The sequence below is a fragment of the Myiozetetes cayanensis genome, unplaced genomic scaffold (genome assembly GCF_022539395.1).
Source record: "Myiozetetes cayanensis isolate MyiCay16 unplaced genomic scaffold, myiCay2020 scf28, whole genome shotgun sequence".
NCBI lineage: Eukaryota > Metazoa > Chordata > Aves > Passeriformes > Tyrannidae > Myiozetetes > Myiozetetes cayanensis.
In genome coordinates, this window is record NW_026087499.1 from 4,795,226 (window position 1) to 4,810,423 (window position 15,198).

The window sequence follows — 15,198 nt, forward strand, 5'->3', positions numbered from 1 at the left end:
TCCCCGCAGTGTCCCCGCAGTGTCCCCGCGGTGCCCCCCGAGCCTCGCAGGGCTGCGGGGCCGTTCCGATCGCGGGCACCGCGCGCTGGTCACGCCGGGCCCTCCCTGAACCGAGATTACCCGGCCGGCGCCTCCGGCCGTTCCGCGCGGCTCCCCCCCGGCCGCGGCCGCGCCATGACCCCTGCGGCGGCTTTGCGGAGCGCCCGCACTCGGCCCGTGACGGGGCCGCGGCTCTGCCGAGCGGGGCGGGCGGCGCAGCCGGGGGAGCCCCGCGGGGCGGCGGCCGGGCCATGGCGCTGCTGCCCGCGCTGCTGCTGCTGCTGCTCCTGCCCCTGGCGGCGCTGGCGGCGGCCGCCGTGCTGCTCGGCCTGCCCAGCTACGACATCCCGCCCGGGGTGAACCAGCCGGCCAAGCTGCGCCTGGTGCTCACCGTCCTGCTGGGCACCGCCGCCCTGGTGAGTCGCGGTTCGCAGGGAGCGGGGGCAGCGGTTTGGGGGGCACCCCCGAGGGGATGGGTAGGTGGGTGGGTGGGGAGTTGGAGGGGGTGCAACGGCTGCGCTGAACGTGGAGAGCCTGGATCGGGACCGGCGTGTCCCCCGCCCGCTCCGTGGGATGCTGCGGGCGCCGCATCGCGGGGTGGTGCTGCGGGGAGCATCTCCCCGGCCGAGTTCTGCCCCGGCCACCCCGCGTTGGGTTCTGCCCAGAGCACCCCCGGGCGGGTTCTGCCTGCCCTGGGCAACCCCCCGGCGGGTTCTGCCCCACGCACCTCCCAGCGGGTTCTCCCCGCGCATCCCCACTCGAGGATGCTGCCCCGGCCACCCCGGTGGGGTTCTGCCCCGAGCATCCCCACTCGAGGATGCTGCCCCAGCCACCCCGGTGGGGTTCTGCCCCGGGCATCCCCACTCGAGGATGCTGCCCCGGCCACCCCGGTGGGGTTCTGCCCCGAGCATCCCCACTCCAGGATGCTGCCCCAGCCACCCCGGTGGGGTTCTGCCCCGAGCATCCCCACTCGAGGATGCTGCCCCGGGCATCCCCGGTCGCGACGCTGCTCATGTCGCGGGCAGACGCCGTTCGGGAGCGCGCCGGGCGGTGGTAGCGGTGGTTGCCATTGCAAGCCCCGATTTGAGGGCTGGGTAGGGGTTTGCCTTGGAACTGCCCGCACCTTTAGGCGAGATCACCTTGCCCAAGGAAAGCCGCAGCCCTTCAGCTGCTCCTGCCACGGCTCTGACATTTATGGCACACAATCCGGTTAGGGCTGCTTTACTTAATCCCTGGACTCCCTTTGGCAGCATTGCATAAACGGCCTTAGAGCCCTCCTCAGCTCTGGCGCTGGCACTCACTCTGTCTTTGAATTTCTTAAAATCTTCAGTTTCCTCCATCACTCCTTTTGCCACAGCCTCACCTCTGCTATCACACAGACTTTGTTTTCCTCCACACAGGTTCTTAAACCATTTACATCCTCTTCAAATGTACTGACAAAGCTGCCCAGCTCTCCTGAACCTCCACTGTTTTTAATGCCCAATGAGTCTCTCTTGATCCACAAGCAGGTGACAAGGGAGTGGATAAAGAGAGACTCATTGGGCATTAAAAATAGGGATCTTGTTTAGCCAGTGAACAGTGTAACAGTTTATGTGTTTGATCGCCAGCTTCTTGTTTGTTCACTTATTACATCAGATTTATATTCTAGCTTGCAAGAGCATTGCAAGAGCATTGGGAAAGCAAGCCAGTTTCATTTCATTCAGTAGATCTGTTGTGCAAATAAAAAGCAATAACTGACTTGCACAACACAGCTCAGCACTTTGGATTTGCAAATTCACTGAGTTTTGTGGTCTAATTCTTGAATATCAGCTTCTGCAGTGACAAACTGGTTCTACATATGACAGTTCATCGCTGTTGCCAAGTATAAATGAAACAAGAACGAGCACAAAGGTGTGCAGGACAATACTGACAGTTAAAATACATACTGCAAGGCAACCAGTTTGGTTGACCTTTACAGAATTTCTGATGTGACATTACAGTGACATTGGAGTTGAGTTGTACAAGTAAATTTTTTTACAGACTGTAGGATGCGAGAACTTGGAAAAATTTGGGGTTTTTTCCGAATCAGAGCTCTGTATAATTTCCCTCAAATACCGTTTGATGTATGATGCAGAGTTTTTATACCTTGCCTAGCTCAAGACTTTTAAAAATGCCTTAATCTTTTTCACCTTTAACAGGGAAGGATTTTGGAGAAGACTGGGCTTTGCAGCCAAATCACCTTTGGCCGATATGTGCGACAGGGACGGAAACTGGGGCTGGATCCAAAGCTCTTCATCCAGGATCTGCAGTTTAATGAAGTTCCTGTGAGGGTTTATCAGCCTAAATCTACCTCTGATGGGCGAAGGAGAGGCATCCTCTTTTTTCATGGAGGAGGCTGGGTATTTGGAAGCCTTGGTAAGATCCTTGCTGGAGGAATTGCAGCAAAGTCTTTTCACAAAGCTGAAATAAGCATGTGATTTTGGGAGGAAGTCGGAAGCCTTTCTGGAATGAGCATTCCCGAGGCTGTCTCAAAGATGAGGGCAGTAGCAAAGCACTAATGGCAGTATTTCTTTTCCAGATACCTATGAAAAGGTGTGTCGCTACCTCTCCAGGGAGAGTGACTCGGTGGTTGTGTCTGTGCAGTAAGTGAACCCTACCCAGTTCTGTTGTTGGGGGATTATTGTTGCTGTGGTGCCACAGCAGAGCTGCACTGGTTTTGGAGGTGCTCTTTTTTTGTCAGTGAAATTTCTGTAGAAGTCAGTGAAGTCCGTAAAGAGAGATAATGGAGATTTCACAGCCCTTTCACTGCTCGTGCCCAGGGATGCTCAGGAAAGATACACATGGGAATATTTGGCACACTAAGGAAATATATAAAAGCCAATCAAAAACTTGGATGAAAGAAGTCTTCCTTGTGCTGAACATGTGAACGTGAAATAAGATCCTCCAGGCAATTGGGATCTATAGGAAAGGAGAGAATAATCACATGTGTTCCTCCCACTTTAAGACAGGAGGCAGAGGCACAAAATGATTAAATTATCTTGTCGAGAGTACAGGGGAAGTTTTGAGTGTGAGTAAGACCTTGCACAATTCCCTTAATCAGAGGCAATCCTACTTCAGTGAGTCCTTGAGACTGAACACACAATTTACAGCTTATGTGCAGTCACAAACTGAGGAGTGCCTGCTTAGGAGGTGATGTGGAACAAGAGCACCCCAAAATGATAGGGCTGAAGGACAGCGATATGACACCATTTCCTGATTGCTACTAACAACATTCCCATCTCTTACACTTGTCCCTCTGTGTGTCCCAGGTACCGCCTGGCCCCTGAACACAAATACCCCGCTGCGTACGACGACTGTCTGAACGCCACCCAGCACTTCCTGCACCACCTGGAGCACTACGGCGTGGACCCTGCCCGTGTCACGGTCTGTGGGGACAGTGCTGGGGGCAACCTGGCAGCTGCTGTGAGCCAGACCCTTGTAGGCAGGTCAGACTTCCCCAAACTGCGTGCTCAGATCCTGCTCTACCCAGGCCTTCAGGCCCTGGACTTCAATTTACCCTCTTACCATCAAAACCGAGGAGTCCCCTTGTTATTCCGAGAACGTGCTGCTTTCTTTGCTTTGCTGTACCTCAATGGGGACGCACTGCACATGCAAGAGGTCTTGGAGGGCTCTCACATTCCTCCAGACATGAGGCTGAAGTACACCAAGTGGGTGAGTCCGGACAACATCCCCGAGAAATTCAAGGTCAGAGGTGTGAGACCACTGAGGCCCACCGATTTCATAGCTGAAGTTTACGAGACGGTGAAGAGATTCTGTGAGCCCAACCTGTGCCCTCTGCTGGCTGAAGACTCTGTTGTTCAGCAGCTGCCAGAGTCTTTCATCCTGACCTGCGAGTACGACGTGCTGCGGGACGACGGCTTGTTGTACAAGAAGAGGCTGGAGGACAACGGCGTTCGGGTGACCTGGTACCACCTCGAGGATGGGTTCCATGGGATCATAAGCCTCTATGATTACTGTGGTTTCTCATTTCCATCCGGGAAGAGGGGACTGGACAGCGTTGTTAACTTCCTGAAAAGCTTATAGTTAACATCTTAGATTCCACGAGTCTGTTCACGCCTCGACCTAGGAAAATATCTTTTTAGGGTATTTAATATCAGGTGATGGGTAGTCAGTCAAGGGCAGCCATTAAGAATGATAAACAAAGCTCATCAGAACCTCATTCCAGCTGTTAGTTGGAACATGGAATATGCAAACCTTATACAAGCCTGTACCATGCTGCAAGCCCTTATCTTTAGCTCTGTCAGTAAAGGAGAATGGCACTTTGAATGGACATCCTGGGCTGTACCAGCTGTTTAAAATAAAATGTGCGTGTATGAAGAGAAACTGTGTGTTAGCAGGTGTGTGTGGTGTGTTGGTGCAGAGGAGTTCTGAGCTCTGTTAGACCAGAACAACCCACCTCAGCTGACTTTAGTGGGTTAGAAGGCACTTTTTTGGTCAACAATAAATACAATGCAGCCTAAAACGTGGTCACTGTCACTGTGGGGATAACAAACAAATGGTTCCATGGCAGCTCCACACATCACCCACTTTTCTCAGCCCACAGGCAGATCTGGAGCCCCTTTCTGTCCCAGTTTTAGCACTGGGTAATGTTTCACCACATAACGTGAAGGGTGGTTCCAACAGCCAGGGATGGTAGTGCTGGTGAGGCAAAGAAATATGTTTGCATCACAAAAAGATGGATGGGATTGGTGGAAGGTTGAACCCAAATACTCTACTACAGTTCTCATTGGAAACTGGCTGGAGAAGAGGACAGGATTGGGAAAGAAAAAGGGGAAGATCAGGAAGGTGGGAGCAGGAACAGAGGGGTCAGAACTTCTTGTAGCTTGTATCAGAGGGTCTTTAATAACTTGGATATTGGTTTCATTTGCTTCTAGAAACAAGAGTATCTTTTTTGGCAGAGCTGTTCCATAGTTTTCATGCCCTGCCTAAGAGCTCAGCAAAATTCTGTCATTAGACATTTAACTTTGTCAAAACATGCCAGTTAGGTTCAATATTGGAGCTGTTCAGGCAAATCCTCCTGACTCTGCTAAAATTACTTCCCTTAGGTTTGTGGTTTTTTTCCTGGAGCAGGATGCCAGACTGTACTGCAGAGCCTGGCTGCTGCAGCAGAAATAGGACCAAAGGGGCAAAACCAAGTTAATTCATTCTTTTCAGATGCTGGTGTGGCAGGTAAAAGTATTTAACACCAAGCCACGGCTAATTTTTCAAGGACTGTACAGAATTTAAACTTATATATTTATTTGTAGTTAACAATTATAAATAATTTTAATTATAATTATATAAATAATTATAATTAGCAATATTTTACATGTCTTGTACTAAGGAACCAATCCGGAATTTTACACTAGCTGGTTATACCAGCTGACTTTAACAACTTAGACAAAGTACATAACCTCAGACTTCTTCCCAAAAAAGTGCTTTTTAGATGCACAGAGGAAGAAAGCACTGGGACAGAGCTGCTGTGATGACTGGGCTGCCTTGGCTATACTGAATTTTGTGTATTTCTCATGGCTGTAAAAAACACTGTGAAACTCAGCAGCAGCTGATACAGGAGAGTCTTTATCCACTCCCAACCCAGACACTGAGGAGAGCCACGATGGAGGAATTTGAGGTAAGGACAAGAAAATTCCAGTGTGGGGCTGTGTGTGCCAACATTCCAGGCAGGGATGATCTGTGACTAATACTTAAATCCTATTTTATATATCCTTAAACAACTGTGTGTGTAATGGAAGGCACTGCAGCTCCCTGGCCATTCCCAGGCTGCAGAGCTCCCCTGTGGGTTGGATTCCAGAGGGAATGCCTTCCAAGGCACACAAACAGCACCCACTGCTTGGTACCCTGTGGATGTTCCCCACTCTCTGCCTTGGAGGGTGACCAGTGTGTTACTACCAGCTGGGACTGGGTATTGTGTCTTCAGGGCCCTCCTTGAGCTCTAACAGGAGCTTGGTGGTAAAATAGGATTATTTGAATCAGCACACCTCCAATTTATACAGAAAACCTGCACTCCAGTGAGGCCCAGATCCTTCACAGTGTTTTTCCAACAAGTGTCATCTACTGGAACATCCCTTTCCACCAAGGTGCCTCAGCAACCCCAAATATTATCACTCTCTCCAGACAGACAGCTGGAAGGTAGGATATGCAATGCTGCTGCACCACAAAACACTTAAGCAGCACAAGACAATCAGCTTTTCGTTTTCAGCCTTCTTAAATGTGTCTGCAAATCCATGATGCGTGTGTGGAAATCAGACTAATCAGATCTCATGGCATGCAGATGCAGTTGCCTAAGTTAACTGGAAATTTACTTTGCTTGAAATGCAAATGCCCTTATTTTCAGGGATTAAATGATAAGTAAAAGTAATACAAGGGCTGACAATTGTGTGATATCACTGGCAGCACAGTCAGACTCAAAAGCATCCTGAGCCACCTGAATGCTGTGCACAAGCAGCTTGATTTCATCATGTGCATCTCATTTCACAGCCTGGCACTGCAGCATTTCTTCACCCATCACAAGGAACAAAGAAGCCAAAATTTAGTATTGGAGTATGACAATAACTGCAATAAACACAGTTACAACCTGTGCTGCCTCCCCTTCAGAGCTGGAGCGGATGCAAGTTGGCCTGGATTCCTCAGAAATCAGATTTCCCCATTCTCAGTAGTTTTTGGAGTTATTAATTCAGTCAGATGGAACATGGTGCAGTGGTCAATATATGGATTTAGAGCCAGGAACCTCCTTCTGCTTTAATTCCGAAAATGGATCTTGTGGTGACTTTTGGCTACTTTCTTACCCAGTCAGGAGCTTATTTTTTGCATTGATAAAGTGGAAATGTTGTCCATACAATACTTAATCACCACAGGAAGCAGTGAAGGAGAGTGTCAATGGGCAGATTTCTCTCCCCTTTTCAATACCAGCTGAAGGCAAGGAGAGCTGTGGGATACAAGGAGCAGCAGAATTCATGGAGTATTGTGATGTTTCTGAATTGAAGTGAAATGTAAAGCTGTGCTAATTTTAATATCTACCAGAGAGGCTATGCTGAGTCAGGACTCCTGATTGATGTCATTACTGCAGTTCCTGTTGGTATCTAGCAGTGATTTTCCAGCCAGAGGAAGACACACATGCCCTGGCAACAAAAAGATCTGTTTTGCCCTTACTCTGCTGTCAAAACAGTACAAACACCCCCTATGACAACTGTAGAGTGGAAACACCAGGACCAAAAATTGAATTCCATAACTTCTAACATCTCATCGTGTCTCAGAACCACCCACCAGCTCTGGGCTTCTCGAGCACCTGATGAGAAACTGCACAAGAAAGAAGCTGAGTCCAGATCAGGGTCTGGACCAATTCCTGTGAAAGCCCAACAATTTCTGCTTTTGCCTCTTGTCAGCTGAGACAACCAGCTAAGAACTCCTGCTCTCCCTTCCAGCCAGGGACATCTTCCCCAAAATCTTACAGAATCCTGGCCTGTAAAGGGGGTCAGAATATCTGTGAGGCTTTGGCCAACTGCTGAGAGACAGAACAACCAGGGACAACGCTGTGTAAACTGCTTAGGGTGATCTTAAGCACTGCTTAATATAGACTGTTGTGTGAGCTGTGCCATGCAGAAGGGATGAGAATTAGGTTATATAGGCACAGAGCTTTTTACTAGTTAGAACAAGTTGCTGGATTACATCCTGACCTGCAGGTGGCCAGGAATATTTCAGAAGATATTAAACCACAGGAAACAGATTTTTTTTTAATCTTTTGGTTTGTAGTCAATGAATAGTTGCAGTAAGAAATAAACCCCAACAACTGTGATTGAACCTGAAAGGACATAAACCTCTTAATTGCTTTGCCCTTTGTTTTGTCATTTTTACACAGCTTGCTGTGCTTTTTTTTTTAAAAAAAAAAAAGAGCAGAAAAGAACCTTGTGTTATTCCATAATATGCCTGAAACATCCAAGAATAAAGCAAACATACGAAATAGCTGCATATCCAAGGCCAAGGTGAAGCAAGGTTCCTCCCAGTGCAGGAAGCAGGCAGACCTTGATTGCCCTTGGCTTTACATACAGAACAGCACTTAAGGGTAGATAAGCTGCAAAGTAAACTCCATTAGCTGACCTTGAATTGCCAAACTGTAAACATGGAGGGAATAGCTCTGGGTGGCCTGTAAATGCCACCCTGAGACCTCACTCGGTTTAGGAAGTACCCAAACGACCTCTGGAAAAAGCGCTGCCAGAGGCCCAAATTCTTATTGCCCTAAAGTGCAATTTCTGCCTTGAAATCACGTTTGGTCCAGAGCAGAGATCTGCAAAGCTCTTGGTCTGGGGCTCAACAATAAACCTGCAGCGAGTTAATTGCTTAGATTCACTATATCTGGAATTACTTCAGTGCAATTCATCATATTTTTTTTTGCTCAAGATTAGCAATATTAGAGTTATTTTTAGGAAGAAGATAAAGGATATACCTTAGTCTTGGCACGGACAAGCCCCTGGCCGTGGTCTGGATGGAGTTTTACCTCTGCAACATTTTAGTCACCGTGATTTAGGTTTGCTTTCCCAAGGTTGGGTTTGCAGCTGAAGGGCACTGGCGACTCAGACGTGTGTGCAGAGCAACAGTGGCACCTACTGACAAAGGATTCATCCGTGAGACACCTAAAAACGTCTGCGGGACAGGGATGAGCCCCTCAGCTGGGGGCATGAGCCAGAGAGCAGCGTTGTTAATGAAACCTTTCAGAGATGCAAGAGCCCCGATGATTAGATAAGCGTTATATTTTATTTTATTTTATTTTATTTTTTTTTTTGGCTTCAAAGCCCCGGGGAGATCAAAGGCAATTAGAAAAAATTGAAAGCAAAATAGGTGAAAGTCACTGAATCACAGCCAGCTATTAGTGCTGTGCTATTAAAGGCGTTCTCCTGGAAAAAAACACCTCTAAAATAATCCATAAAGGATGGATTACAACGGAATGAAAACTGGTGGATATAGAAATTCTTGTACCCACAAGGAAGTCCTCCATATTAATTTTATTGCCAATCTATTAAAAGTGTATTTCTCTGTTTGTTCCCATCTGCTAATATTTTTAATTACAATACCAATCAGGCACCTTTATAGCACAGCAGAGCCCAGATAATGTCTAGAATACAGCTTAGAAAATAATACAAAGGTATCCCTAATTTCATACAACTCTGATCAGTTTGCTTAAAAATCTGCTCATCAATCATTCATAATTGTTAAATATTTATAACCAATGAAATATTTATGGTTATCATCTACTATGCTTCTAAAAGCAAAGCTCATATATGGAAAAAAATAACTGGCTTGATGTACAGGGAATTACTGAGAGGCACAAGAACCACCTATGAAATTTGTATGAAAACATTAATTCTAAATCCGAAAGCTGCCTGGGCAGGGCTCCCCAAGCACGGGTCTGATCTGTTTTTATTGAGCCATTTACAATTAAATATACAACCACAACACCCAAAGGAGCCCAAGGTAACGAGATGAAATGAATTCTGGTAGGGGAGCTCCTTAGACAGGAAAATGCACAGCTCCCCCCGAGCTGTCAGGTGGGATTAGTGACACCTGGGAGCAAAATATCCCCTTGGAGCTGTTTAACTGATGAGCTGTTCTCACCTGGGCCATGTAAACCTGCCTCACACGTCCCCAGCTTTGTGGTGACTCCAGCTGAGCTCAGGGCAGGACCAGCCCAGGCTTCTCCAGCTCTCGGCCTGAGCTCAGTGGTGGTGGAACCCAAACACCAACCAGCCAGTGACAAATCCCGAACGTATCTTGATCTCAAATATTCCCCAAGACAACACTGCAGACAGAATAGCACTGGTAATCAAGGTTTCCCCCTTTTTTTTTTCCCCCCTGCAAAACTCAGGTGACCTAAATTATTCCAGACAACCCCCCCCAAAACCCCATGAAGTTGAAGCAGTGCTGCAAGCACGTGGCTGCACCAAGAATATCTCATTTAGATTTCCTTCCTGACCACCCTGAGTGGCTCACACTCCAGGTTCTGATCCTGCACACCTGGTTTGCTGCCCACAGGGAGCACAGACAGAGTTGTCCCCAAGTCATTTGGCAGAAGTAGGAATGGCAGATAAAACTGGAGGATTCCTGCAGCCCCAGTTTAGAGACACTAATTCATGCTGAGGCAAATGGTGCTGTTTAATCAGTTACAGTATAATAATAATAACAACAACAATAATAATAAATAATAGTTTGTTTTTATTTGTTATTAAAATAAATCTAATAAAGTATAATAATAACAATGATGATAATGATACTAATAATAATAAAAATAAAAATTAAAAAACCATCCCCTTGCTGTTTCTACCATAACACTGCCCAGCTCACTCCAATCTTCAGAAATTACAAGGGCTTTTACTGATGATAAAACCCACTGAAACAGAGGTTATTTTGTCTGTGCTTCAAGAATATGTAAAACCTGAAGGAATTAAGATGCTCACAGCTGTCTTGGAAAGAATTAAGATGCTCACAGCTCTTGGAAAAGAGGTGAGAAAATCCAAAATGCCATAGTTGCAAATCTGCAATAAGTCAGAAATCCATTGACTAGTAAGTAGAAAATGCAGCCAAGTCATGGAAATGTGCAACAGAAAAGCTGGGTTACACTGTAAAATGTCCACTTTTCAGGAAGAGGGGATATTAATGGTGAAAATAACATAACCTTATAAGGAAAAGAGATCAACTTGACATATAGACCTGGAGATAAAACCTCTTGAACTTGGAGGCCTTTGGAATATGGATCAAGTTTGGCATTTAAGTGTGTTTGTATCAGACAAGTAAATAGGTAGTGTTTGTTCTGCTGCCCTCTGATGTTGTAAGGACTAATCCCAAGCACTTTGAGGCTCCTGGGAATCATTAAAATATGCAAAGGATGACATTTTTCCGGATGTGCCAGATTTTCCCAAGCTTTTTTTTTTTTTTTAGAATTTTTTTTTTTTAATCTCGGGGCCTTGTGGTCACTTGTGACTGAAAAGCAAGAGGCTCTTCAATTTGTCACGGAGCAAATAGATGTTCTGATACAACTCCCCGTGATGAAAACATTCCAGACAGCCTCGATGCCGTGAAACCAGCCTTGTGTTTGAAGTTTTTGTGACGCTGAGGAGAAGCTGAACAGTGGTTAGAACTGATGCACACGCCTCGAGGGCAGCGTATTTCTTACCCTGGAGGGGGGACTCGTGTCAGCCTGGATGAGCTGTGGGAATGAGATGACAGATTCCTCGGACTGAGAGGCTCAGCCAGGGCTGGGACTGCGACAGGGACACTGATTCTGGCTGGCAAGTGCTGCAAGAATTGGGGGCTGAGGGGGCCAGTTGTGGAGTGAGGGTGGTCACAGAGATCAAATGGCAGCGTGTCGGGGAGGAGGGAAAGGGGCTGTTGGCAAGAAGTTGTTCCCACGGTCAGGAGGCCTCTTTTGGAGTTCAAAATATTCCTTGGAAGGTGCTTATAGAGAGCTGCCCAGGCCAGTTAAGTGATAAAACAACCTCATTGGTCTGAGTTTGAGCACTGCCTAATGGGGCCACAATGGCTGCCAAGTCCTGTCCTCCAAATCTGCACATCCCACTGCTCTGATTCCTTGGAACAGCATCTTTAAGCCTGTTTAACTCCTGGGACTGGGATTCTGACCCATCCTTCTTCCATAAGAATGTGAAAAAGCTTTCTCTGCTGGCAGTGCACACATTCCTCACAAAGCTTGGTGTGTATTTAACATTTATTTTTCACATTAGTGATGAAACATCAAATTGCCATTAGTAAAGAGGCTTTTCCTTCTTTAAATCTTTGTACTCTTTGTTGCTCTGAGCTGGTCAGCTCTTAAAAGGCATCACCTTAAAGCCATGCCATTGATGCTCCTTTTTTTCTCTGTAAATCCAAGCAGATCTCACTTGCAACACACCTGTGATGATCATCTCAGTGTCATATGGGGTTGTCACACTTCAGGAAAAAAATCAATTTACTGGCTTCTCAAAGGAATTCATATTTGGTCCCTCTATTCTCGACAGGGGGGGTGTTTCCTCACAGGAATATCATTACCCATCAGCAGGAATTGCAGCTCCCATCAGGATTTTCATCAAACAAAGCAAATTGCTGCAACAGGAGCTGTGTCACCCAGCTCTGGACAGGGGCACCGAGAGCCACCTCCACTGATTCCACTCAGACCAAGTTAACCAGTAAGCAGGGTAAGGCTCTGCTTAATCACAGACTACACAAACCTCACAAAATGTGGCACATCCTTTGCAGAAACACCTTACTAATTTATACTTCACATTTCAAAGGGGCCACTTATCTCCGAGAGCAGCTGTAAGCAACAAAAATGCAGCAGCACATCCTGAACCTGCTTTGTGCTGTGAGCTGACTCTGATCAAGTCATTCCCTCGGTTCTTTCCCTTTTCCTTGTTTTCTTATGATTTAAAAGCTACACAAGCTCCAAAGGCTACTTGTGGGAATTGCTTCACAAATGCATAAGTTTGGGATATTGTAGAAGTGCTGGAGAATGGAATTCTGTTTTTCTGTATGTAACTGTGGGGTTAACTCCTAAGCTTGCTGGTGTAGAGGAGAACTGCCCTGACAGTGTATAAAGCACTTAATTTGTATTTACAGTGATGGGAACATTTTCTCTGGGTACAGAAGGACCCAAGTTCTATTCAACAATGACCCATAAGGAAATTGTTACATAAATGCATAAATACTCTACCAGTTGTTTGGGAGCTTTAACGTTTGCTAAGAAGGAGAAAATCTCAAGGCACAGACATTTTAGAGGCAGTTGCTCTTTGTTGTCATATAATTTTATTCTTTCAATTGCAACAACCCCTAAGGAGCCTCCCTGTAAACACAGAGTGCTCAGAGAGCCCCTGGCACTGAGCTCCCAAACCTCTGAGTGCCTAAAAAATACACTGCACAAGCCAGTCCACTTCTTTAAAATAAGAACCCAGGGCTGGCTGTGTAAATATGTACTTACCTGCTTCAGTGCTGTAAATATGTAATTTAGGCTGCTGTCCCACGACGTATTTTGTGTCTAATTTAAGGAACTGGGTATTTGGTCAGGAGGGTCTGGGCTCCTGGCAGGTAAATATCACAAGCTGTAAATTTTCACAGCAGATTTAACACTAAATTTAGTTAGCACTATAAATAAAGTGATCGTTGACCTGATGGTAGCCCTTGTCCTTGACAGTGGTTGGCCTGAGAGGTAGTTAAGGATCCGTGGAGGAACGTGCTGCTGCCCCCTGAAGTTCCCAACAACCACATTCTGCTGTGGCAACCAGGACATCCTTTATATCAGCTCTTGGAAGCTTAGAGCCCTTTCCTCCTAGTTCACCTCTAGGTGGGGAACACTCAAACCTGCCAGGAAAGTGCTCATGGAGAAGAGCCTGAGAGGCCAGACACTGCCTAAGCTGCTTGGGTGTCTCAGCCTGGCAGCCCATAAAGAGAAAACCTTTTAAAATATTTAAAATTAAAGCCAAAGCAATCTTGAATTCCTACAGTGATACAGAAGCCACGGCTCTGCACATGCTGGTTGCTGATAACTGCCCACAGAGTCAGCTTTCTAATTTAAACTCCTCACTTGGAGATATCTGGAGGGATGCTCTCAACCCCCACTGGTTTGTACAGGCAAAACCTGCACTTTCCCCCTGTTCCCTCGAACACTTGAGCTTTGAAAGCACCTTTGGTTATCTCATTGCTCTCACTGACCAGCCCAGTCTCCTTCAACATTCCTGATACTTCGTGTTATCAGTAATTTTCCTTTGAAATATGTACTCAGCACAATCTGAGTGTTTGTTCTTGTAAAGCAGGTGTGGATGCTCCTCACCACATTTATCACTCCATGCTGCAGGGACAGTCTGCATCCCTGCTGTTTATATAAATATTCAAAGCAAAGCAAGTAATTGCGCCTCTCAGGTGTTTTTTTCAGGCTCGAACACGACAATCCCAGCCGGTAACCACAAGCTCAGTAACATCTCAGCCGGGCTGCAGCAGCCCAAGGCTCAAGCCCACAGCTGACCAGAAGGGCTGTAGGCGTGGAGGGAGCAGCAGGTGGCAGGATTGGATCTGGTTTAGTGCTCCTGGAAACTGCACCGCGGTCCTTGGGAATCTCTGGAATCCGCCAGTGCTGATGGGGAGCTGCCTCCCGAGCTCTGCCCGGTGGGCAGGGCAGGGTCTGCAAAGATCCCGGGGTGGTCCCCGATGACCCAGAGGGGGATGTCAGGGAAAAAGAGTCCCCCCCTCTTCCTCACATTTCTACACATTCCTTCAAACATCTCTGCTCAGAGGACGCAGCTTTCCCAAGGCTTTGAAATCCCCAGGGATGGAAGGTGCCATAGTCACTTTTCTTATTTCTGAAGGAGCAGAAACGAGGCCAAAGCAGGGTCGGAGGTAAACTGTGCTTGGTGTGATCCAAACCAGCACAAGGTACTTGTTAACTGGTACCTGGCTGACCGAGGGCTCACTCTCCCTCATGGATAATTGTTTTTTTCTGGCTGTAGTCAATGCCCTCCCTACAGGGACCACGGAAGACAAAGTTTTGGTGCAACCAGCCCAAAATGACCTGCAGGGTTTTAACAGGAACAGTTCAGTTGCCACACGAATCCCTGTGGTTTACACACGTTCACCTTCCCCGCTCCACACGGCGTAACTGCTGCATCCAAGAGATGTGGCTCCCAATTTTCAGGTGGAAGGAGGCCCTTTGTCAGTGATTAAACGCCAGGGAGGTGGTGTGCCCGCAGGAGAGCCGAGGAAACGACGCATTTTCACTCTAATTTCCATATTTTAAACACTTGACTAAACTTTCTCCCTATGCAGAGACAGAACTGTAGTGGCTGATCGTTCAGACAGCTCTGTCAGCCTGTGTTTCCATGAGCAGAGTCAGCCTGGGCTGTACCTGTACCCTGATTAATGAGCCTTTTCTCTGGCTGGACATGCCACAGAAAATGCTTATTTTCTATTTATAGGCACTGTTTGCAAAGCCACCTCTGTGGCATTGAAATTTATAATCAGCAAAACTGCTACGGGGAAAAAAATATGTTCCAATTAATATGAAATGAGCAATGTGCTTTTTTTTTTTTTTTTTTTTTCTTTTTTTTTCTTTTTTCTCAGAGCTGCTAATGAGGAAAATCAAAATAGCATCTT

General features: G+C 46.8%; 2 protein-coding genes across 2 annotated transcripts; both read left to right on the forward strand.

The window, feature by feature from the left end:
* Positions 1-290: 290 nt before the first annotated feature.
* LOC126643880 (arylacetamide deacetylase-like 4) lies at positions 291-4,401 on the forward strand. Its single transcript, XM_050322617.1, has 4 exons — positions 291-455; positions 2,217-2,433; positions 2,597-2,660; positions 3,327-4,401. The coding sequence occupies exons 1-4, from the start codon at positions 291-293 to the stop codon at positions 4,099-4,101; spliced, it is 1,221 nt and encodes a 406-aa protein (XP_050178574.1). The 3' UTR covers positions 4,102-4,401.
* CFAP107 (cilia and flagella associated protein 107) lies at positions 4,391-7,615 on the forward strand. The gene is given in 9 exon segments (XM_050322728.1): positions 4,391-4,415; positions 4,688-4,863; positions 5,657-5,689; positions 5,872-5,886; positions 6,569-6,647; positions 6,650-6,730; positions 7,332-7,392; positions 7,394-7,551; positions 7,554-7,615. Coding segments are annotated over 9 exon segments (690 nt in total).
* The last annotated feature ends 7,583 nt before the right edge of the window (positions 7,616-15,198 follow it).